The 26,234-nt window shown below is 34.1% G+C and overlaps 2 protein-coding genes across 11 annotated transcripts in view; both read right to left on the bottom strand.

The window, feature by feature from the left end:
* Positions 1-227: 227 nt before the first annotated feature.
* On the bottom strand, positions 228-21,644 carry LOC149926048 (uncharacterized). Of its 6 annotated transcripts, none has more exons than XM_090160928.1 (10): positions 21,629-21,644; positions 15,039-15,210; positions 14,311-14,438; positions 12,839-12,928; positions 10,666-10,800; positions 6,256-6,354; positions 5,048-5,158; positions 2,348-2,497; positions 787-2,260; positions 228-418 (listed from the first exon to the last, which is right to left on the bottom strand). In XM_090160928.1, the coding sequence occupies exons 2-9, from the start codon at positions 15,172-15,174 to the stop codon at positions 884-886; spliced, it is 2,226 nt and encodes a 741-aa protein (XP_090017054.1). In that variant the 5' UTR covers positions 15,175-15,210; positions 21,629-21,644; the 3' UTR covers positions 228-418; positions 787-883. The 6 variants fall into 6 exon arrangements, with proteins under 6 accessions (XP_090017054.1, XP_090017053.1, XP_090017050.1 ...); XM_090160927.1 differs by lacking the exon at positions 21,629-21,644 and adding an exon at positions 20,145-20,165; XM_090160924.1 differs by lacking the exon at positions 21,629-21,644 and adding an exon at positions 19,782-20,030.
* A 375-nt stretch (positions 21,645-22,019) lies between these two features.
* Positions 22,020-26,234, bottom strand: part of osa (trithorax group protein osa) — a 72,441-nt gene continuing 68,226 nt past the window's right edge. For all 5 annotated transcript variants that reach the window (XM_090160439.1, XM_090160440.1, XM_090160441.1 and 2 more), the window contains one exon: positions 22,020-25,777. In XM_090160439.1, coding sequence (XP_090016565.1) covers positions 23,635-25,777 — 2,143 coding nt within the window. In that variant the 3' untranslated portion in view covers positions 22,020-23,634. The remainder of the gene's footprint in view (positions 25,778-26,234) is intronic.

Genomic DNA, 26,234 nt, shown 5'->3' with positions numbered 1-26,234 from the left:
ATATATTAATCCTAATTTATATATTTTACCATAAAATATTCAAGATTTCCTACAGTAGTAACAGTACCCAGGATGTTGCAAGTTTTAATTATGTACGTAGTTTTTCTAGGCCTAAAGTACCTTTCAGTACCACTTTACCATATATGAGAAGCTACTGTGGAGGAATACTTTCAAAGGAAAAGTAGTGCTATTTAAATTGTGACTAAAAGGTACTATGGTACAATTACTAATTTTTATACCGATAAAAATACCAGTATATTTTATTCTTCAAATTTAAATTGTAAAATAAAAAACAATAATTTTTAAACAAAATAATTTTCTATTACTTGATATTTCGTGTATAAATTTAAAATTCACATGATTTTGCTCACATCTGCATCTTCGGTTTACGAATTTTTCCGTATATTGGTTCTGCATTCTGAAGATTGAAGAAAAGTATTATAAAATTCAAATAAGTAAAAACTTAATAAAAATAGAACTAAACAAAAAAAAAAGGAACCACAATTGAGATTCAAGGTTTAGGAAAAAAATAGGAAAACAATACCAAAGCTACATATATTCCAGATTAATGTTTAACAAACCAAAAGTTTTTTAGGAAGATAAACATCTGCACATTCCACACCTCTCAAAAAGTAAAACATAAAAATTAAAATTACAAATTCAACTTGAATAAAGTGACAATATCAAAAAAGATAATTTTAGAAGTGTTTTTTCCATAGCTCTCGGGGGTTGAAAACAAGAAAATTAATATTCATGCTCATGCTAAGAAACCAAAAACTAACATACCACGCTGAAAATGAGATTCTTGAAACCGGATTTCCAATTAATTTAACAGATCTAATGTGAAGTATATCTTGGGCTTATTTTTTATAAAAGTGAATTCTTATTTAGCTAGAGAAAGGAAGAAATCATCTGCAAATGGGTCTTGTTTTCTTTTAAAAATATTTCGTTCTTCGGGGCTAGAAAGTTCGTCAACTGGTACATCACCTGCGCTAGTGGCAAATGTTTGAGACTTAAATGGTGTTGTCTGATTTTCAACATGTAAATTTGTAGGGGAAGATTCCATATGCTCGTTTTCCAAGTTCTTCTTATCATCCTTCTCAGGAAATGTAACTTGTATCGGGTCATCGGTCTCGAATGTGTTCCAATCAGCTCTCGGACCAGGGTTGACATTTTTTGGCGGTGGTACAGGCTGGTTTTCCGATATTTCTTCGTTGGAATAATACTTTAGAGATTCATTTTTAGATTCGGTATTAAATTTGGAAGAAAAAGACCATGATGATGAATAACCTGATGTTTCAGCGCTACTAGTACTACTAGTAAATGAATTAATAAGATGAGATTTCCGAATGGTCGATACAGCTATGGGAGAACTAGTACTTGTCGATGTTGAATTATGAAATACGTCATTTTCTTGGTTTGAACTAGATAGTTTGCTTTTTGGAAGAACTTGATTTTTGACAGGTTTAGGAGAAGCAAACACGTTGTCCATTTCGAATGGCGGTAAAACCGGCGGAGGTGTGTTGGGAGGTGGTAATTCGTTATCTATAACGCTGGTATTGAAAGGGTTGCTTTTACTTGGTACAGTTTCACAATTAAAAACATCAAATGGCACTCTTGGCGGAACACGTGGTGGAGACGAACAGACCGAATCATTCACAAATGGGTTTGCACAAACTGGTGGTGGGTAATTAGGAGGTGATACAGTACTCGACAAGTTCGAAAATATACTCACGCCTTTGGTAGGCGGAGAACCTTGGATATTAAGACTGTAGTCGAATGAAGTGTTAGTTGCCTTTAGACTGTTTAAGTTCCGCTTTGGCGGACTTTTAATTTCATTGAAAAATTCTTGTTTTTCAACGTAAGGGTGATCTTTGGTGAGTGGGTCCAAGTCAGCGAACATAGTCAGACCCGATGAAGGTGGAAATATGGAACTGGAATTCCAATCCACCATGTCGGAGCTGTTTGAAATTTGCTTACCATTCGAAACAATGCTATCTACAAACGTAACGCTGAAAGGTGATGATGGTGGGGAAGTGCTTTGTTTAATGGTTGTGGTGAAAATTTGATCTGTTACGGGCTGTTCAAAAATGCTGGGTACATTATCAATTTCTTCAAAAACTGCATATTTGTCAAATTCAGTTTTTGTAGAGTGAATTTCTTCAGGTTTAGAGTCTTCCAATTTGGTAATTTCTTCCGAAACAGAATTTGTAGCTAAGGGTAGTGGCTGAAATAACACAGGGTTATCCAAGAAAATAGCCTGGAAAATAGAAATTTGGTATGTATCCTCCACTTCGTATCTGAAGATATTATTGGATTAATAAAAAAATGTGTAAATATCACTCACCTCAGATTTTATTGGCTGTATTTCATCAAAATTTAAGTCTAAAAGGTCTCCGCATAAAAGATCATTTGCAGTTTTTAACACATCTTCACTGACTGCTGTACCTTGAGTTGCTGGTACTTGAGCATTTTGTAAAGGATTTAGCCCTACCTCCTAAAAAGATATAGAAAACCAATACAACTCTCATTCATTCGGAATGCTCAATTGACCAAAGTACTAAACACAAAAGTAATAAGCATTTTTCGGCAAAATTGCACTACAGCGGCCTCATGTAATTTCGTGTTTTTTTTTGGTGGAGAATGTAGCACTTGACGCGTAGATTACGAAACTAATTTTTTTTGGGGCCGCAAATGATAATTAAATTAATTAACTTAATGTTAAAAATGTACTAATTTTAGGGAATTACCGTGTTTTTGTATTTGTGGGTGGCGGAGAATGTAGCACTTGACGCGTAGATTACGAAACTAATTTTTTTTGGGCCGCAAATGATAATTAAATTAATTAACTTAATGTTAAAAATGTACTAATTTTAGGGAATTACCGTGGTTTTGTATTTTTGGGTGGCGGAGAATGTAGCACTTGACGCGTGACGCGTAGATTACGAAACAATTTTTTGGGCCGCAAATGATAATTAAATTAATTAACTTAATGTTAAAAATGTACTAATTGTAGGAAATTACCGTGTTTTTGTATTTTTGGGTGGCGGAGAATGTAGCACTTGACGCGTTGATTACGAAACTTTTGTTTTTGGGTCGAAAATGATAATTAAATTAATTAACTTAATGTTAAAAAGTTAGTAGAGTGGAAACCTAAACAAACAGTAACAAGCCGTGGTGTAGGCGACAACCCGACGAAGATAATTACTTCCAAAACACGTAAAAGACGTTACTAAACTCCCCGTATTGGCGCCTGACGGCGCCGCGCACTCGCTTCGCTCAAGCGCTGGGGGCGCGCAGCGCCTCCCCAACCCCATACTAAAAAAAAGCGATGGGCCATCTATAACGCGACCTAGAGGACAGTACCAAGCCTTAATCTCAACCAGAAACAAAGTGGCCCAATAATAGAAAACACCGAGAAAATGAACAAAAACTGTAATTGATTTTATACAAAAAGGGAATATCACGTGGAATTCATTAGGACACCGAAACTGTGTTGCCGGCGAACACACGACGGAAATAAGTACAACAAAACACGTGCAAATGCCCAAAAATTAGAAATTTAAAATTACATTAAAAAATTAAATAATCATTTGCGGCCAAAATAAAAATTACTCTCGGCGTCTACGTGACAAGGTCTATCAGGCGCAACCAAAATTAATATAAAATTCAATGAAAATGAGAAATTTTTAAAATTAAAAAATTAAGTTAAACAATTAAATAATCATTTGCGGCCAAAATAAAAATTACCCTCGGCATCTACGTGACAAGGTCTATCAGGCGCAACCAAAATTAATATAAAATTCAATGAAAATGTGAAATTTTTAAAATTAAAAAAATTAAGTTAAACAATTAAATAATCATTTGCGGCCAAAATAAAAATTACCCTCGACATCTACGTGACAATGTCTATCAGGCGCAACCAAAATTAATATAAAATTCAATGAAAATGAGAAATTTTTAAAATTAAAAAAATTAAGTTAAACAATTAAATAATCATTTGCGGCCAAAATAAAAAATACCCTCGACATCTACGGGACAAGGTCTATCAGGCGCAACTAAAATTAATATCAAATTCGATGAGGCCGCTGTACTACACTTCACCCCATTTGGCAATAGTTAACAGACATCGGCATTACCAGATGTAAAAATTAAAATTATGGTATATGAACTAAAAAATTATTGAATTTTTCTTGGCTAAATATATTCACTAGTGTAACGTAGGCTTGGTTCAAGAATTTGGCGCGTTTTTAAAATTTGTAAGTTAATTTTAAAGATCAAACCACCAAAAATTGCTGTTGTCAATGTCTAGATTTAATTTAAACAAAGCTGACTAATAATCTTTTTGTGCTGAACATGAGTGCAAAATGATAGTGGGTTCGGAAACTATTGACAATATGGTAAATTCTGTTGTGGGAACAAGTTAAAACTTTACTGAATAAACTAAAGGTCGATATGAGGGTGGATATGGTTTTGCTAGTTAGGAATAATTAAGACGATCAACTGGTAATAAGTAAAAAAAACAGTGATCACAAAATTTTTAAGCATTTTTTAAAGATTTATTTAAAGGGATCCCTCACTCACAACAGGGGAAGGCATGGGGGTCACAAAAAAACTGGTTTTCTGGGGCAAGCTGGAAGTTGCTGTTTAATGGTAAACTTTAAAACAATTTTATAACCATGTGACTATTTTTTAAGGTTTCTACAGTTTGATGGCGCTCAAATGCTTCCAGAAATAAATTTTACAAAGTATTGCTTGCAATTTATGCAATTGTCTATTAATGTTTAATGGTTATTCATGGTTTGTCGAAAATTACAATGGCGTGACTGGTTGAGTTTAAGAATGTAATGAAGGGTGATCGAGTGGGCGAAAACTGTTGATATTGGCAATGCAGATGGGGGAAAAGGTACAAGGAAAAAATTCAAATACAGTTTTTTTTTGGCAGTGCTACTGGCTTTCTGAGTATATTTTTCTATTTCTCATTCAAAAAACCCGAACTGGCCAATTTGAACACCAGACAATTATTACAATAAAAAAAATAACTTACCGCGTATATAGCTTCTTCAGCTTGATCAGTGCTAGTATCTAGTTGAATTTCAACATTTTTTACTGAAGTAGATTGCCTCTGAGAACTTGTCTCTTCAAATGAATCATTTATCTAAGAGTAATTTACGATTAACAAAGTTAATTTTAAAAAAGTATATTAAAGATAAATAATTTTTTTTAGGAAAAAAATATGATAATTTTTTTTTAATAATAATCAGCTAGGCTAATACCCAAGGCAAAACCTTAGGCCTAAGTCATCAAGCGACATTTAAAGCCATTAATTCAGGTGGTCGGGTTACAATGGGTAGAAGGGTGGTGGCAACCAACAGCTCCCTACACTAACTATTAATGTTAACCTCCACAAGTTTTTATGGAAGCGGAAACCGAAGAACTCGGGGGAAAACCCCTTAAACCAGAAGGAGTTGTTCCGAGTTTTCACCCAGTGCCACAAGCTGGGATCGAACCCGGCTCCTCTTGCTGCAATTATAATAATAATAATAATAATAATAATAATAATAATAATAATAATATTAATATACGAGCTTTTATTGGATATTCCTACTAAGTTAAAAGGAAACTTTTTTTACAGAGGAGTCCATATTTAAATTAAAATTACTAACAACCATACAAAAAATCATACAACTGTCCAGAGACTAATTCCTTGGTTTTGTATTATAAAGTTGCATTCGTTCGTAAAGGAGAGCGCATTGGGATTCTGAATTCATAATGGTTTAAATCTTAAAAGGAGTGCGATTAAAGTTTGATATTCATTTTCTATTTGATTTGATAGTCACTTAAGTCCTCAGGTGTCCAAATCATATGTAATCACTGAATAGTTTTCCAAAAAGAGTAATTTAATCAGTGAGTCTCCAATCAATTTATTATAATTAAATGTTTTATTTTGTTGAGATTGTAGGACCTGGTATAAAGTTCGTATACAAGAGACTGCCTATTCTACAGGGAATTTTGCCTATTCTATTCTTTTTTTCACAAGGGGGATTTTGTTATATTAATTAGGGAATAAATGAAATAATGAAGAATTTTTTCAAACCAAGTATTTTTCCATTAACGCTTTCGGTCAATTTGGGGGAATTTTTGTAAAGTAGGATGTGGTCCTGGGGCAGGGGTTATGTTTTACACGGAGACAAATTAATACTTTCGAGTATAAGCAATAAATTTATCATTAAAATATTTAAAAAATTAAATTACTTCGGTTTCCTTGGACTGCTTATTTTTAAGTTTTTGTTTCTTTTTTATGTCCAAAACAACTTGGAAAAGATCCCGCAGTGTTAGAACAATGAAAGATGCCTGAAAATGAATGAAGTTTTTTTTAATAATTACTCTACTAAAAATAAGAGAGGTGCCAAAATGGGGTGAAAATTTAATACAGTTTATATGGCACAAATTTGGGGGGGAAACAGAGGGGTTTAATTATTTTTAGCACAGGGTTGGCCTTTTTTTTATTGAATCACAAAGGAATTATAATTTAAAAAAATTCCTCACATTTTGAATTTATATTAATTGGCAGGTTAAATAATTGTAAACAATGAATGCATGAACAGTAATTCGATGCACTTCATAGCTGAAATTGAAACATCTCACTTATCATAAAGCTTTCACAAACTAGATCTATTTTCAATTTCAAATTCTAAGCCAAAAATACTGATCTTGATATTTCATGACCCTTACCAAAAAATATGTTGGATTTTAGTTTGTATACACATTTTAGTTGATGTTAACTTCGTTTTAAGTAGGCTCAAGTTGTCAGCATATTTCAATAAACTAGTTGTTATTGAGTTGGCAGGAAAATCCTTTCTCTTTTTTAAGTTTGTAATTAGATTGTTTTTAGTAGTCAGAAAATTTCCTGTTTTTTTTAAGTTTGGTTTTAGTTAATATTTAGTTTGTATTCGTCCCAAATAAAAACTTAAAACCAAGTTTAAGTAGTTCCTAGACAACTTATTTTTTGGTAACGGGATGCCATGAAAAAATTTAATATGAGAAAATTTAATTTAAAGTTCTATATTTTTAGAAAATTTTATAAACTTTTTTTTTAAATAATTTTAATATAAAATCCATATAACATAATGGGGTCAATCCATGTGAAATCACCGTACGTGGATGGCATCACCTTACCAATTTTTATAATTTGTTTTTGTTTGAAGGTTAGCTCCAAATCATGATATGTCGCATCAATTTCAGAGCTCTCCAAGTTAAATTGGTCATTTTATGCTTTATTGAAATTTACCCACCACACCAACTTCATGCACCAAAAAATTAGCCTTTTTGACCAAAACTATTAAGAACATTGTTCGGTTCAAATAAAAATTGGTCATTTAGTCAGAAAAAGGTTGAGAAACCTGAATCTGGTGTCAAAATATTTTAGAACCAATCTATTATTAACAAAATTTTCGTGGCTACAAAAAAATTGTTGCGACCCTTTTGGTTTGCATGTAATGCCAATAAAGAACGGTTAGCAAAAGATTTCACTTTCAATCAGAGGTACACACTCCGTATGCGTTTGCACAATACACCAAAATAATAATAGATGCTTTCGGCTCTTGGAATAACTGAGTTCATCGAAATTATCGAAAAGTTTGTTTGTTCAATTGATTCGAGAGAGTACATTCCCTTACCAAAAAATAAGTGGGTTTTTAGTTGGTTTTTAGTTGGTATTCACATTTAAGTTGATATTAAGTTGGTTTTAAGTGGTCAGCATATTTCAGTAAACTAGTTAAGTTGGTAATAAGATGGTTTTAAGTTGGTCGGAAAATGCCTTTTTCTTTAAGTTGGTATTTAGTTGGTTTTTAGTGGTCAGAAAATTACATATTATTTTTTAAGTTGGCTTTAAGTGGTCTTTATTAAGTAACATTTTAAGTAAGTTTTAAGTTGGCTTTAAGTGGTCTTTATTAAGTAACATTTTAAGTAAGGATTTAGTTGGCTATAAGTGGTCTTTATTGAGTAACATTTTAAGTAAGTTTTAAGTTGTTGTTAAGTTGTTTTTAAGTAGGTTTTTAGTTGGTATTTGTCTCAAATACAAACGTAAAACCAACTTAAATAGTTCTTAGACCACTTATTTTTTGGTAAGGGTTAGTTACTATTGAAAATACATTCCATGGATTTTTAAGTGAATTGGCTGACAAAACCGAGAAGATGCTTACACTCCATTTTATCACATAACATCAAGCAAGATACTTAAGAGTTGAAAAATAAGCTAGTTATTGGGGAAGAAGCAGTAGCTCTTCTTCATTTTGCCACAATACATCCGTTTGTGGTATATACTTTAAAGAAGACACACTATCAATCGTCATAATAAGCGAAGTCTTAAAGCATGATGTAGTCACTGTAAATTTTTTTCAGTAAATTATGATAAAATTTTTATAAGAACACCTTCCAAAGTTAAGAAAAATTCATTATTTATCCGATGAGGCAGCGTTGCAATATAAAAATTGCAAAAATATCGTCACTATATGCCATCACGCAAATGACTTTGGAAATTGAAGCAGAATGGACCTTTTTTGGTACAAGCCATGGAAAGAGTGCATGTGATGGCGCCAGAGGGAAGGTGAAAAGGTTGGCTGCAAGAGAAAGTCTCCAAAACCCATTTTCAAACCATATTTTGACACCATTGGATCTTTATAAGTGAGCTACTGACAACATTAAAGGAATTATATTTTACTCCGTCAGCAGTAATAAGATACTTGCTCACGCTCAAATTCTCGAAGATAGACTTAAGGGTGCCAAAACAGTTCAAGGTACAAGAAGTCACCATTCATTTATTCCAAAAGACTTAATACCCTTACCAAAAAATAAGTTGGATTTCAGTTTGTATTTTGTTTGTATACACATTATTAGTTGATATTGAGTTGTTATTAAGTAGGCTCAAGTTTTCAGCATATTTCAAGTTACTATTAAAGGGGTAATAAGTTGTTATTCAGTTGGTAGGAAAATACTGCTTTCGCTAAGTTTATAATTAGTTGGTTTTTAGTAGTCAGGAAATAACATAATATTTTTAAGTTGGTTTTTGTTTCCCTAGTAGGATTTAAGTTGCTTTTAAGTAGTTAAATGTAAATGTTGATTCTGGTTTAGTTGGAAATAAGTTGATTAATAAAGAGGATTTAAGTTATTTTTAAGTAGGCATTTGTCCCAAATACAAACTGAAAACCAAGTTGATATACAAGTTGTCCTAAGTGGTTTTTAGCCAACTTATTTTTTGGTAAGGGAAGTCACATGGTGATTTCTAGACTTTCGGGAGACAAAGACTATTTTACACCACATGTTGGTTCAAAGATTCTCAACTAAACTTCTCTACTAAATTGTCTCAAACCGGGAAAATGCGTGGCATGTATTTACGGAGCAAAGGTATACTTCGGAGTCGAACATGAGCGGGGGGAAGACCAAGACGAAGCTCTCATTGAAGGTTTATATCCTCACGGATTTTCAAACTCATACACCTGGCCTAAGGGAAGCTAATTTTGTTGGATCCCGGAATGCAGAATTCTGTCAAATGGAATGTTCAATACCAAAAAGCAGCAAGCAATACAAGTTCAAAGAAGAATCTTTACGAGCTGCAAAAGCTCTATTATCATGATACAAGCCGTAGAAAGGCAAATATGCACATACCTATATAACTAAAAATGTCTTTTTTCAGAATTGTAATTTCTCAAAACAAAAATTAAAATATAGTCATTACAATTAAACGGTTTCTCATTGTAGATATTTTAAATACAAGTTATAGGTAAAAGGAACAATCCTGTAAAAGAAATTATAAAAATTGAAGGTGACGTCATTTCCGATTTTTGGTGATCAAGTTGCCCCACAAATCTTAAGATATCTAACGAACTTGGTTCTAAAATATTTTGACACACGATTCTAGACTTTTTCTGACTAAATGACCAATTTTTATTTGAATCGAACAATTTTTTTAATAGTTATGGTCAAAAAGGTTAATTTGTTGGTGCATGGAGTTGGGGGTGGTGGGTAAATTTCAATAAAGCATAAAACGGCCAATTTAACTCGGAGAGCTCTGAAATTGTGGTAAATATCATGATTTGGAGCCAACTTTCAAACAAAAACTAATTATAAAAATTTCAAGTGGATTGATAATTATAACGAAGCTTTGCTCTTTACGTTTCAAAAAGAGGTAGAACTCATACATTACTTATAAAATAGTTGTGGCTCAAATCAATTTTGTGGAATTACAAAGTAACAGTAAACCAGGACAATGTTGCGACCATATTAACCTTTACTCCCAATCCCCCTCATACTCGAAAAGTAAGCTCCTTCAACCTAGAGTAAACTAAATTAGCCCAGTATCTCATTAATCGGGTAACTAGTAAATGATTGTATTTAAATTTAAAAATCATGTATATAAAATTTTTAATAACCCAGACCATTTTGTAATGTAGTGAATACTGAAAAATATATTTGAATAGTAACACTTTATACGCTTAATATTGGTTCCCTGATGTCTTCAACGCGATTGAAGTGCATTCCAGTTTTCTTTGCAACCAATTATGCCCGTGCAAAAATTTTACCATGATGGCCACGGCTCATCTCAACATAGTCATTCTCCCGAAGTAGAAATACATTCTTAAACTAATTGAGAAAAGTTTGACTTACTGCTTTTTCAGTTTTAATAGCAACAAAATGGAAAACAGCGGAAGCCGGACTACAAATATATCCAAATGCTCGATCATCAGAGATGTCTTGTGATATGAAAGATATTTGATGCACAGGATGGTGATATAAAAGAACCTAGAACCATATAGAAAATTCACTAAATACAGTTGTATTTAAGGAAAAGGTGGGAAACTAAAAAACACAAAAGGTAAAAAAGGCAAAGGACAAAAAACAATTTGTTTAATTAGGAGACACATTAGGCATTTTATTACATAGTTCAGCAAAGTGATCATTAAAAATTAGTGATTGGCACCAACTGGTAAGAGATTGGCATCAGTGAAAATTGGTATTAGTATTGCTTCTAGCCACATTAAAAATTGTTATCATTATTAAATTATGATATCATCTAACACTTATTAAAATAAAGGGCCCTATAACATTGTCACTAGTGATCATACGCGGTGACATTTGAGTCGGGGTTGGGGAGAAACCCTTACCAAAAAATAAGTTGGCTTTTAGTTTGTATTTAGTTGGTATACACATTTTAGTTGGTATTAAGTTGGTCTTAAGTAGTCAGTATTTTTCAATAAACTAGTTAAAGGGGTAATAAGTGGATATTAAGTTGGCAGTATGGTTTTAGTTGGTAGTAAGTTGTTTTTATGTATGGTTTTAGTTAGTATCTAGTTGGTATTTGTCCCAAATACAAACTTAAAACCAAGTTCCTAGACCACTTAATTTTTGGTAAGGGGATAAAATCCCGAAAAACCCGGTCGTGTCGCGTCGGATCAAGGATTTTTCGAATTTTTATTATTAAGCGTTTTTTAATTATAAAAGTGACGAGAGTAGTCGCTTCAACGGCCGACTATTTAAAAGTAAAAGTAATAACATAATAATCAGCTAGGCTAATACCCAAGGCACCACCCTAGGCCTAAGTCATCGAGCGACTTTTAAAGCCTTTAATTCAGGTGGCCGGGTTACAATGCGTAGGAGGGTGGTGGCAAGCCCCGCGAGCCAACAGCTCCCTACACTCACTATTATAGTTAACCTCACCAAGTTTTTATGGAAGGGGAAACCGAAGATCTCGGGGAAAAACCCCTTAAGCCAGTGGGGAGAGATCTTGCAAACTCAACACATCAGTGTATAATATTGTTCCATAAGTGTGACACTTCCTATTCTATTCTTCTACATGCAAAATTTTCACTGAGAGCTATTCGCAAGACAGACTGCATTACAGGCTTCGTCACCGTTTTACGTCCGCTTGCTCCCGCGTCACACGTATCCTTTGACAGCGCCTTGCTAGGGGAATATTTGCTTCTTAAGATAACGTCACTGCGTTACTAGCTCTCTGTAAAATATTCCCCAAAGTCAAGACAAATTATGGAACAATATTATAGACTTATGCTAAAACCAAAAACGGAGTAAAAACCAGGGTGAACGAGAGGCGAGCCTGGCGAATGTGACGCGACCTTTGTACCTTCTAACGAGAGAATAGGCTGCTGGCTTGCCCCCCCCTTACCAAAAAATAAGTGGTCTAAGAACTATTTAAGTTGGTTTTAAGTTTGTATTTGAGACAAATACCAACCAAATATTAACTAAAAACCTACTTAAAAACAACTTAACACCAACTTAAAACTAACTAAAAACTTACTTAAAATGTTACTTAATAAAGACCACTTAAAACCAACTTAAAAAATAATATGTAATTTTCTGACCACTAAAAACCAACTAAATACCAACTTAAAGAAAAAGGCATTTTCCCACCAACTTATTACCAATTTAACTAGTTTACTGAAATATGCTGACCACTTAAAACCAACTTAATATCAACTTAAATGTGAATACCAACTAAATAAAAACTAAAAACCAACTTATTTTTTGGTAAGGGCCGTTCTTCTCAGTTTTGGTCGTAGGCTGTAGCTAAGCGCTCACTCAGGCGTTTATTCAATTTATTTGGAAAACCCGACTTTAAACAAAAACCCGACCCAAAAAAATCTGGTCGGGGTTGAAAACCTGGGGATCCCCGACTTACCAGGTCGGGGTCGGAGTCCCCGTACGATCACTAATTGTAACTAGCAACAAGTTAAGTAGACATATATAGTTTTGCACTCATACAAAACTAGTGATTTTAAACTACACGTACTACATACACAGATATAAATATAAATATACCTACACCAGTCTTTTCCTCCAGTAACTTGACACCACTTAACGATACAGAGAGATTAATTCTTTGTTTATGTGTTCCAGATGTTTTTACCACTTGCTTCAGAAAAAGTAAAAAAAAAAATTATTATCAGTGCAATCAGTAAATTAAAAATTGAGGCAATTATAATGCATCTAGGATTACTAAATATATTTGATACAACCTTCCCTTACCAAAAAATAAGTTGGCTGAAAACCACTTAGGACAACTTGTATATCAACTTGGTTTTCAGTTTGTATTTGGTACAAATGCCTACTTAAAAATAACTTAAATCCTCTTTATTAAAGAACTTATTTCCAACTAAACCAGAATCAACATTTACATTTAACTACTTAAAAGCAACTTAAATCCTACTAGGGAAACAAAAACCAACTTAAAAATATTATGTTATTTCCTGACTACTAAAAACCAACTAATTATAAACTTAGCAAAAGCAGTATTTTCCTACCAACTGAATAACAACTTATTACCCCTTTAATAGTAACTTGAAATATGCTGACAACTTGAGCCTACTTAATACCAACTCAATATCAACTAATAATGTGTATACAAACTAAATACAAACTGAAATCCAACTTATTTTTTGGTAAGGGTTCCAGGCCCATAAATCCCCCCCCCCCCCTACTGAAAACGTTTCTAGTATCATAAAAAAAACTTCTTTCCCTTTGGCTCTTAATTTAATTTGTATAGAGCTGTTAAGATTTGGTGGTCACAGTGGAAGTACAAAATGTTTTGTCATTTCTAATTTCATTTAATAACTGAAATAAAATAACTTGTTTTTAATCCATTTTTTACCAATATTCATTAGTTATTTATAAGGCGTGGCTGTTGTGTTCATATATTTCACTAGTTTATTTTTCATTGATCATTAAGGTAAGCTTGCCGTGGTGTCAGTAACCTGATGCTGACAAGTCCGGTCGGATTTAAACCAATACAGCGTCAAGCCAAATCATTGCTTTAATTTTCAGTCAGGCCTGGTTTAACCTGATACAGTGTCAATCTAAATGCTTCCATTTTAGATTGGGTCCAGTGGTCCAGTTTAACCCGATACAGCGTCCAGCCAAAAGCTTGCTTTCATTTCAGGTCAAGTTCAGTGTAAACTGATACAGCGTCGTCAAAAGCTTGCTTTCATTTAGTGTAAACTGATACAGCGTCGTCAAAAGCTTGCTTTCATTTAATGTAAACTGATACAGCGTCGTCAAAATCTTGCTTTCATTTCGGATTGAGTTTAAGTAATTCGAACCCAACTTAATTGGGACCCCTAAAGTCTACTTAGGGTTTTTTTTTATACAACTTAAAGCTGAATTTAACTATTTAAATGGTCAACAAATGCTACCATTCAAATATAAACTACGCTTTTCTATTACTTACTATATATAAATGAAATTGATTCGAAGTTATCAGTAATCCTAAATAAGTTCTTTATATACACCTCAGTTTACCTTTAATCTTTGAAGTGTTTCCTGGCATAATTTATCTCCCCTGGCTGAGTCTATTTCTTCGACCCCTATTAATTTAGCCTTGAAAATAACACCATCTCCAGTGAATCTTGATTGATTCAAAGTTTTATCTACAAAATTGAACAATAAAAATATAGATGTTTACATATATATTTTGGTAAAATCTTTTTCACTTAATTTTTTTGGGCTCTCGCTCACCCTACTTGAAAAAGTGGTAATATCAACAATATACACAAAATGGTGACTTTCAAAACTTTAAACCTATTTAAACTATAAATCTTGGCTATTAAGATAAATAAAATAGTTATCTTTAATCTATTACCAATTTTAGTTACAAACGACATTTCAAACAGATATTACACCGAAATAAAAGTGAAGCCTTGAATATAATTACACTAAAAGCATAGAAAAATGAACTAGCTATATATAGTCCACATTAACTAGTATTTTTCTAAGGCTTAATAAGCCTTAGAAAAATACTAGTTAATGTGGACTATACTTTGTGATACACTGAACAACCAGAGTGCAGCCAATAGTTTTCAATAAGAAAGTTTCCTAACCACATAAGTGGAAATGCCATTACCAATTTCTAAAAACTGAGGCGAATAGTTTTCACGAAATATGTTTTATCAAAGAAAACACAAATCTATGACATCCACTTTCTTGAAATGAACTGATCTTTATCCAACATATTAAATCTAACAACACACCTTTCTTTAATTTCAAATTGGGTAGTTTGCTCTTGATAGATTTTAAGTCAATTCCCAAATCCTTTTTACTGCTACTTCCAACATTAGATTTTATGTGGCTCCTGTCTTCGTGCGGTAAATGTTCATCTTCATCCATCACGTTTTTAAAGTTTAAATTAATCAATCATAAGACCTAAACATAAAAAAGCAATAAAAATGATGCATTATATGGTACACCTCAGACAAGATAAATAACTCTCAGCAATAACCAATAAATTTACATTGAATCTAGGATAAATTTGCTGGTTTGACGAAACTATGGTTACAAATTCTATGTACAGCATTTTTATTCTCAGTAAACCCTTACCAAAAATAAGTTGGATTTCAGTTTGTATTTAGTTTGTATACACATTATTAGTTGCTATTGAGTTGGTATTAAGTAGGCTCAAGTTGTCAGCATATTTCAAGTTACTATTAAAGGGGTAATAAGTTGTTATTCAGTTGGTAGCAAAATACTGCTTTTGCTAAGTTTATAATTAGTTGGTTTTTAGTAGTCAGGAAATTACAATATTTTTAAGTTGGTTTTTAGATGTTTCCCTAGTAGGATTTAAGTTGCTTTTAAGTAGTTAAATGTAAATGTTGATTCTGGTTTAGTTGGAAATAAGTTGATTAATAAAGAGGATTTAAGTTATTTTTAAGTAGGCATACAAACTGAAAACCAAGTTGAAATACAAGTTGTCGTAAGTGGTTTTTAGCCAACTTATTTTTTGGTAAGGAACCTCTACTGCTTGACATTCGTTTTTAAAGAAATTGTAGCTCGAGATGGGTTCCATCAATAAAGTAGCTAGAAAAATTTAACTCTGATGCAAAAAGAGAACAATGGACCTCATTTATATTTATGCCAGTGACAGTTCATTCCTTATGGCGGATGGCTGAACTTATCCCTTACCAAAAAATAAGTGGTCTAGGAAATACTTTAAGTTGGTATTTGAGACAAATACCAACTTAAAACCAACTTAAAACCAACTTACAAATAATATGTCATTTTCTGACCACTAAAAACCAACTTAAAGAAAAAGGCATTTTCCCACCAACTTAAAACCAACTTAACTAGTTTACTGAAATATGCTGACCACTTAAAACAAACTTAATATCAACCTAAATGTGAATACCAACTAAATACCAACTAAAAACCAACTTATTTTTTGGTAAGGGACAGCATAAGAAAATATGTTAGATTGTTGTCATCCACAAGTTGTCTAGTATTTTAAGTGACGTTTAAGGAATGATTTTTTTTGGGAATTCGTTTCATACATTCATTATGAGATATGAAATGAGACACAGGCTCTCAGACTATAATTGATCACTCCCTTAATCTACTTTTAATACTTTTAGTAGTGTCATTCTTTGTTGCCTATGGTTGATAAAAATTACATATAATTTTTTAAGTAAGTTTTAAGTTGGCTTTAAGTGGTCTTTATTAAGTAACATTTTAAGTAAGGATTTAGTTGGCTATAAGTGGTCTTTATTGAGTAACATTTTAAGTAAGTTTTTAGTTGGTGTTAAGTAGGTTTTTAGATGGTATTTAGTTGGTATTTGTCTCAAATACAAACTTAAAACCAACTTAAATAGTTCTTAGACCACTTATTTTTTGGTAAGGGGTCCCATACTTCAATTAGATTAATCTAAATATAAAAGAGATCGAGGAACCCATAAAATAAACCACTCTGTTCACTTATAGCGTTTTCCAGTGGGAAAAAAGGAGCAACTCAGAGACAGATTCAAGTTTTCCATTGAGCCTGTTGCTCCCTAGCGGATTGATCCCAGTTGCCCCGTTTCTCAAGACGCTGTACTGTGGGGTGTAAACATTGATTGACTGTGGTGTTCCATGCCCATTGACTTCAGAAACGCTTACGTTTTGTTACTATAATACTCCATACCATTATCGCCCTTACCAAAAAATAAGTGGTCTAGGAAATATTTTAAGTTGGTATTTGGAACAAATACCAGCTTAAAAACTACTTAAAACCAACTTACAAATAATATGTAATTTTCTGACCACTAAAAACCAACTAATTACCAACTTAAAGAAAAAGTATTTTCCCATCAACTTAATAACAACTTATTACCCCTTTAAAGTTTATTGAAATATTCTGACCACTTGGGCCTACTAAAAAACCAACTTAACGTCAACTAAAATGTGTATACCAACTAAAATCCAACTTATTTTTTGGTAAGGGCGGTCTTTAGACAAATTACTTTTTCACCCATTTCACATTCATTCTTACTATGTACCCCTTTAACTAGTTTATTGAAAAATGCTGACAACTTAAAACCAACTTAATACCAACTAAAATGTGTATACCAACTAAATACAAACTAAAAGCCAACTTATTTTTTGGTATGGGTAAAGTTCTCAATTCATCCTATATAATACCAGGAGACATGACTAGGAGTTGACAGTGGTTGCCGCGGTGAATGGGCCCCGGCGTCGTGAACACAAATCCCGTTTTTCCCAATAATTCCCGCTTTCTACCCACCCCTCGAATTTTCTCTCTGGTGTTCTCTTTTTTTCTCAGCCGTCCCGTGAGATACTATACTATCAACATTGCGCCCTCTGGGAGAAAAAAAACCTTCTCGCGGGCTCACACTGAGGCGGCTCTACAACCCAGTCAGAACTGGTTTTTTCTTCAGCGCTAGTTCCCACAATCCTCGCTAGAGAGCGTCACTAAAATATTTCCTCTCGGGTCCGTCTCCGAGACTGGAGATACCAAGGTTTGGGGGGTAAAAGTTAGAGAAGGGAAAGACCCGTCTTTCGTTGACAGCGCACGTTGGGAAAAGCGCCCGGCTGTGAACTCCTAGTCATGTCTCCTGATAATACATGAATTACTTGGAATAACTTAAACATTTCGCCTCTATCATTGAATACGGTAAGCTTCTTATTTCCACCCCTGAAAATATGTCCTGCTTTATCACGTTGGAAACCACTAATGAGCGGCATAACCTACATTTTTTAATACTAAGATGCATGATTGCCAATTTACTGGATGTTTGATAGCCGCTTCTACAATTCCCGTTAAAGTGAAAGTCTCATAATACGAATGCATCTCTATAATGGTGTGATAGGTTTGAAATGCTTAAACCATCTCTTGTCATTGCCAAGATGTGCTCCTGCTCCAGAGTCCCAAATCTATTCATTTGTCTGTGTTGTATATTCGTCGATGCTTGAGACCGTCGCTACAACAAAACGAGTATTTCTCTTTTGATTGAATTTCCTAGGTTTCCTGCATTCTTTTGTGATATGCCTAGTTATTCCTCAGTTATAGTAGGTTCTCGCCTCTTTTTGGGGCTGGAAATGTGTTTTTGATGCTCCATATGTGGCCATTATTTCTGACTGATTCAATTCCATTATCATTTAGTCTGAAGCGGTACGCTTCAGTAATGATTGCATTTTTTACTTTAGCTGATGTAAAATCTGCTTCCTTCCATTGGTACACATTGAGAATGACACCATTAAATTCCTGAGGTAGTTCACTTATTATCAGGGAGGGGCTCAAACTATGTAAAATACCCGAGAGGGGTTGAGAAGGAGGTGAAATTTTGGAACAGCCAAAGTTATACCTAAGGGGGAGGGTTTTGGACACAGAAACCCTCCCTTTGTCTACGCCACTATCTGGTACAATATCTGTATCGGGAAAAACTGCTCCGGCTTGTGCTAAGGATGCAGCAGCTTCCATCACTATGTTGAGGAAGATTTCAATTCACTCTTCTTGTTCCAGTTTGCATGTGATAACAATAAGTGCTTGAGATATGGGGATGGGGCAAATCAATATATAAGCTGTAGCCCCTAATCAAAAAGTATGTTTTTATACAAGGGCGTAGTTAGCATGGTGTAGGGTTTTTCAATACTCTACAAATGGATCAAGGGGCGGGGGTTCAAAAACTATCATTTCTTTACAGTTTCAAGATGGCAGGATGCAAAACTCCACCAGAAATAAAATCATGGCACAAATTTGAACGTAATTGGTAGGTCCACAATAATCAATGAACCGAGAAAATAACGAGTGTTTGAGTGTAGAAAATTTTTGTCTGTTAAACGGTTTCCTATATTATGATTTCAGATGCTTTACCACAACTAATTCATTTACATTTTGTTGAGAAGGAGGTGAAATTTTGGAACAGCCAAAGTTATACCTAAGGGGGAGGGTTTTGGACACAGAAACCCTCCCTTTGTCTACGCCACTATCTAAATTTGAACGTAATTGGTAGGTCCACAATAATCAATGAACCGAGAAAATAACGAGTGTTTGAGTGTAGAAAATTTTTGTCTGTTAAACGGTTTCTAATATTATGATTTCAGATGCTTTACCACCACTAATTCATTTACATTTTGTTAATTATTTCTGTTTTCAAAATAAAAGTTTAAATTTTGTAATGATGCTTGTACAAAGGTCTTCACTGGCTTCACAAATACCTTCTCTTTGAGTAAATAAACCTACTTAAGCATTGCCTATGCAGTCGAGAATTTTTTTAAAACAATATTTGAATTTCAGCGTATTATTACCAATTTTTATCTGAATCTTGTGCACATGCATAGAAATGATGCAAATCCCCTGATGCAGTACCAGCTACATACAGTGGCCCTTGCTGGTATTTTTAATGCAGTTTCAATAATTATAATTTACTTTAGCCACAACGTTAAAGTAAAATACTTACCCAAAATGTTCTACTTTTATGGGTAAATTTGATGAATTTAATAATTACCTATTTTGAAGATTTAGTTCTACAATGCACCAAAGATCAGGCCTTTGGCAAAGACGTAAAACTTGGTTGTGTGCAAATGAAAAGTGTATTAACTTAACTGAAAAGAAACCGCCCACTTATCGTAAGAAGTCCTCCCACCGTAGTTTCACATGATTCCATCAACAAAATCCCAGATTATATTAAAATGTAAAAAGTACATGTATTTAATGGATTACCAAGGTGAACACCAGAGAGCGACACATTTTACTCTCATAGAGTCATAATCTAGTGTTTATTCATAATATGAATTAAATATAATGCAGTAACTCATAAAAACAAAACCTATAAACGTTTTTTAAAACAACTTGATATAAACTAATAAACCTATAATTAACCGTGCCGGAGAGTCCCTGCGTTAAGTTAATACTACTTTTACTGCGAAATTCGCAGTGCGAATTGCGAATTTCGAGCTGCCCCTTTTGGTGAAACCGAACTGGTTGGTAATAGTGTAGCTACGAACAGCTTATGAAATAGTTTTCACCTCTACTCAAAGGGGCTTTTTTTTTACTCCCCTTGCTTGTTTAACAATCGAAAACATTTAAATTAATTACAGATAATAAAGTTCATATTAAAAATTTTGAACCTGTTTATTGTTTCAGTGCTTAAATGTAAACATTAAACCTATGAGGATGGATACGGGTCATACCAGGAATTCATACCTCGAACTTGGAATGGTTATCCGGCCGTATTCCCTATGGTAAGATCTCGGGGACCGTTTTCAGTGACGTATATGAGAAAAAAAAATCGCCCCCTCGCACGCGTCTCCCCTCTTTAGGAGATTTTACCCCGCGCAACCTCCCGTTTTTACAACTGTAGTTTTTTGTTGTTCGACTCCCCGGCCATTTCGAAATTTATGGTTTGAAACCCCACCATTCAGCTCGCTCTCCCGACCTCTCCATGTGGAAAGATTAAGTCCGGCATTGTTATAGCGCTGTCAAATTGGCAGCAGTTACAATGCCCTTGAGAACCGCGAAGTCCGAATGACGAGGTGACCGTCGCTATCAATAGAGCGATAGCGAAGGGAAAAGCAAAAAGATGTTTGAACCCTTTTTCGACACTGGGGGATGAAATTATCTGAAACTAGGATTTAATACCATTGAAAATCGTATGAGAAAACACGTATGCTCTGACGTCAAAATGATGAAAAAAAAAACGGTCCCCTAGATAGAGACGGAAATCGGGCGAGATAACCATTCCAAGTTCGATGTATGAATTCCTGGTCATACATATTCATAGATTTAACCAGCAAGTTATTTTCATTTTGTTTTCATAGATGGTTACTTCTCTCATAAAAAATACGTATGACACTGAACGATTTCAGTTAATGAGTCTTAAGAGTGATTGCGTAATTGGAAACCCGCCCCTTCATTCACTCTTTGCTGGCGAAATTTTTGCCAAATATAATCGTAAATTCAATAGTCAATTGCTTTGTCAGTTCTTCGCCACATAACGAACATTGTTACTTATGATAATATCATAAGCAAAAGTAGCATAAGTAGCTACTTTTGCCATAAGTCTATAATATTGTTCTATAAGTTTGTCACTTTGGGAATAATTTACCAAGAGCTAGTCACGGAGTTACGTCATCACAAGAAAAAAATCACCCCCTAGCAAGGTGCTGTCAAAGGCTACGTGTGACGCAAAACAGCGACGAAGCCCGTAATGCAATCTGTCTTGTGAATAGCTCTCAGTAAAACATTCATATGTGAAGAATAGGAAGTGTCAAACTTCCTTTCCTTTGATTTATTAATAATCACAGACTTTGCAATTTGGTGGTTATACATATGGAAAAAGGATGGGTAACTTACTTGCTTGCTTAAGATCCAAAGGTGAGGGGAAAACATGCCTTTTGAGATTCCTGTAAATTTAAATCAGCCCTTTACCCAAATGTTTATGTCACTGGTTTTTCTAACCTTACTCTAAAAAGGATTCAATCGTAATCTATCTGCAAAAATAACGTGGCTATTACATAATTATCACTGAAATTTAATTACTTTTTGAATTAGAATAAAACAGTAAAAATGGGAACTGTATCTAACTAATTAAAATAAATCATTAACCCATTTTCTTTGTGAGAGATGTAGTTTTTTAGCAGGATTTTTTGGAAGCTATGGTACACCCGAAAATTTTCACTCTGACAGTTTCCGCACAAAACATTTAGGCTTACGGCTCAGTAAAACTTACAACTTGGTTTGTTCTGGTACTGGTAATTTATTATGTACATTTATTTTTTTCAGACATATACATAGTATAAAGCTTTATCACGCGCATTATATCAAAGAATTGACAATGAAATCTTGTGGACTGGGAAACCCTAGACAGAGAGAACGCACTATGGAATAAAATCGGAACCCAGTCATTTTTAATAAAGGGTCTAGAAATAAATTAAATTTATTACGCTATAATAAAAAGTTCGAATATCAAAATTTTACAGGGGATTTGATCCGGATAAACATAATTCCATTCAAAGATATTAAAATTACCTGTTAACCTTTTAATGTTATGGTATATTTTTTCATACTCGGAAACTTTGGGGTGAATCATAGTTCCATTTTCATATGCTTATTTTAAAAGCCAGTTTTTAAAAAGTAATTTCGTTTCAGTGAACAATAACTTTGAATGATTTTTCTTTAAGTTAAGCCTTAAAATAGCTGGAAGTAGTGACCTATAAAACCCAATTATTTTATCACCTGTTTATCTACCCATGTCGAGAGCTACGTAAATTTAGCTTCTGAGGTTTTATGTTGTTTTTTACTGTTATGCACCCAAATTTCAATAATAAACCATATGAAATGTTGCAAGCACCCAACTTTTAATTATACATTTTAAATTTTTAGCCTATAAAAAGTAGAATCAATAGGAATCAAGGGAGATAAAATTATGGGCGGGCGTATGGGTTTTTTTTTTCACTGAAATTTCAATATTTTCTCCATGATTTTAGTAACAGGGTGCCGTTCAACAAAATAAAAACCCTACACAAATATCTACATCATTTTAAGCAAGAATTTTTTCCATGACTCTGCAATAAAATCATTTTAGTGCAAATGCGGTACACCATTTTGGAATGGTGCCATTCATTAAATATCATAAAATGATAACAAATATGGTTTAGGTTTTTAATTTTTCTTCTTCTGCAAGTTGTTTAAAAGTACATCTTTTTTTGAGTGCTTCGGTCAACGTAAAAGTTTTTTTCTTTTTCTCTGGAAGTGATTTAACGGAGTAATTTTATGTTAAGTTCATTGTCAATTTAGTCATTCATTCGAAAAGAAAAAAACATTCTTCTCCATGCATACATTTTTTTACAATCATACAGTTTTACAGGAGCTGTAGACGAAATTTATTTTTATAACTAACCAGGAACTGGTAACTCTATATATAACAATGTTAGAAGTCCAAATGTCGATGGCTTCTTTATAAAACAATACTACCACTGTCAATACCATCAGTAGTGCAAAATGTCTTTTGTGGGAAAAATAAATACAACTAATTAAAAACTGATTCAGCTCCTTACGAAACTAGAGTAGTTTTTCTTTTGTCTCAGCTGATTTTTCTTTTAGACAAAACCACATTGTTTAACCTCCGTATTTTTAAACAACACATTTAAAGTGAGGTAGGCTTTAGTTACATAGCCGTGAAAAACTACATTGCACTGTCACAGGGAGGAAGAAGTAGGGGGAATCGACCACTCGGTAAGCACAATTTTAATTCCCCCCCGCAGTATGAATTTCATGCATAACGAGAGTGTTGTACTCTCGCGCAGTCGCGAGTCTTGATGGTCATGATTCTAAAACATTTTTTGAAATAAAAACAAGGACTACGTCATTCCACTTTTTAATGTAGTTGTTTCCATGGTGGTGTTTAAATGGGTTTCTTTTTTAAAGTCTGGAACCTTTTTTGAGCACTCGTATAAAACATCAGCCACTAGAGATGCGACTCCCTGGTCGAGAATCTGAGACATAACAAGTGTTAAAAGTCGTTGCTGATGTTGCAAAAATAGTGCCCGATTTTCTGGGACCGAAGCGAGACACCGTAAAGTAGCCGCGGCTCTCCGAACCATATCTAACGTCGTCCCCATAAGTTCTGGATTTTCTCTTAAAGCATTTATGCCTTGAGAGTTGGCGACTTGTAGCGCACTCTGTTCCGCTTGTTCAACAAACGTAATAAGCTGAGATATACAAGATCCCTGCAGGGCGATAGCACGCGCTACTCCGCTGTCCGCCTGTGCCAAGTTCGATAAAAGCACAACGGAGAACTCTCTCATAACCTGATCTTCGTTTTTGCTTAAAGAGCGACTCATAAATGCAAATAGACGTTCTATTCTTTGCCAAGGAGGAGTAGCTAATAATAAGTCCACGTTGCAGTCCATCGTTGAAAGCTTGCAGAGGGCTTCTAAAGAGAGCCGCTGCGGTGATAGGACGGAGTAGGTTGGCAGATTTGGTAATGGATCTTGGGCATATGAAGAAGGACACACTGCCCAATGTAAGAGACCATCTAGTATGGGTAAACTGATCTCTTCGGGGTACGGTGTCAAGTCCAAATGCCCAGAGATATTTGCCAGGGTAACCAAAGTATTTTCCCTGAGATGGTGTAACAAGTCCCACCACCACTCCTTTTCCGCTAGTAAACTGCTACATGAATCCGCAGTCTGATTAAGAGACACATTTTCACCACTAGCACCCAAAACAGAATTGTTCAAACCATTTTCGGAGATTTTTTCAGTCTCATCTTTATCGTAATGACGATGAGGTGGCTTTTTTGGCCCGTGAGAGTGATGAAGTAATAAAAGGCGACCCATTATTAAAAGGAAACCAGCGTGTTTTGCCATCTCACCATCATTGCCCGGTACGAAAGAAAAATTCCTGAGCAACGAGGATAACGATATACATCTTCTGGCGAGAGAATCTTGCGCTGGAGTTAAGGTACACAATGATGGTTCATCACGATTATAACACTCATCTTCAAGATCATCTATAAGACTCTGCTTGCCATTTTTTCCAGGATAGGGTCTTTTTCTCGGGTATACCGCTTCATTATCAGATTTAGAACAGGGCGTTTCTTGTTTGGTCAACACGCTTTCTACCGCTCCTTGACTATTATATTTATCAACCAATTCATTATCTACCTCTAATTTGGTTTTCTTTTCATCCATACCATTTTGTAACAAGCCAGCCTCTTGATTTTTGGTAATCTCTTTCACTATCACATTACTTTCCTTCTCGTTAACAGTTTCCTTATCCAAAATTCTGTGCTTTTCATCTTTTTCTTGAGAAATTTCCCTAAGCTCCTTAAGATTAAGTCCGTCTAATGAAATTGTCCCTCTTTTAGCGTTTAAAACAGACAATAGTTTTTTCGGTATAACAACCGTGGAGGTGTTGATCATTTCTTTGCAACTTTCTCTCTCTTCTCTCTTAAAATCTCTAATTCTTTTCAGTTCACGCTCTTCGTTACGCACACTATTGCCAATATCTTCGTCATCAGTGTCTGAGCCTTCTAAATTATCTTTACTGACATTTTCCATCACTCGGGCGAATTTTGTTAATTTGTAAGTATTTTCAAAATGAGTCTGAATGAAAGAAGAGGTATCACCACCACCCAACATCCAATGGTCAGAGCCACTGGTGAACCCTTCGCTACAGTCCCACTTTTTATCAGGGTCAATTAAAAATAAAGTTTCAGCTGTCCTGCACCGCACTACTTTATTACACCTGGTTTTAAAAGAGTAGTTCTCAGTATTTAGAAATACTGTTTTATCACATGGATCAATGCTCGCAATCGAACCCAAACTGTCACGGTGAGCATCTTTCTCAGCATCTCTTTCAGTGAGGAACCAAGGCCATGTTTGATGTTCTTTATTTTTCAGATCTGAAGCTTCACAACACAGTTCTTCCTTTTTCATATTTTGTAGTTCATAACCTATTTCAACGTCTTCAGTAAGTCCAAAAATTACGTTCAAGCACCTAAAAAAAGGTAAAATATTTAAATAAAGAAAATTAAATTATTATAAGACTTGATCAAATAGTAAATAAAGAAACATTAGTACACTGAGGAAAGTATAAATATACACTAATTATGTCTAAGGCTACATTGCCACCATGTTTGGAAGCAACTGGAGAAATGGATGTAAGATATATAACACATACTTTAAAAATTCATTGGCTGTCTACCAACAGGAAACCATTTGCTAAAAAAATTAACGACTCATTGGAAGAAAAACTTACTGAAAAGGTTGTAACAAACTCTTGATTCGTTGTCATATTAAAGTTTTGGGATAATTTATAATTTTCTTCACAAAACTTCTCTAGTTACACCAAATCTCATTTGTTTCTATGGAGACCATCTGGACCACCAGTCTTCCTTAGACATTCCAAGTGTATACATATACCATTTGGGAAAACTATGGTGATTTAGCTTAGT

The sequence above is a fragment of the Leiobunum rupestre genome, chromosome 10, assembly GCF_980474605.1.
Source record: "Leiobunum rupestre chromosome 10, qqLeiRupe1.1.hap1, whole genome shotgun sequence".
Lineage (NCBI taxonomy): Eukaryota > Metazoa > Arthropoda > Arachnida > Opiliones > Sclerosomatidae > Leiobunum > Leiobunum rupestre.
The sequence above is the reverse complement of the archived record's forward strand: the minus strand, read 5'-3'. Positions and strand labels throughout refer to the sequence as shown.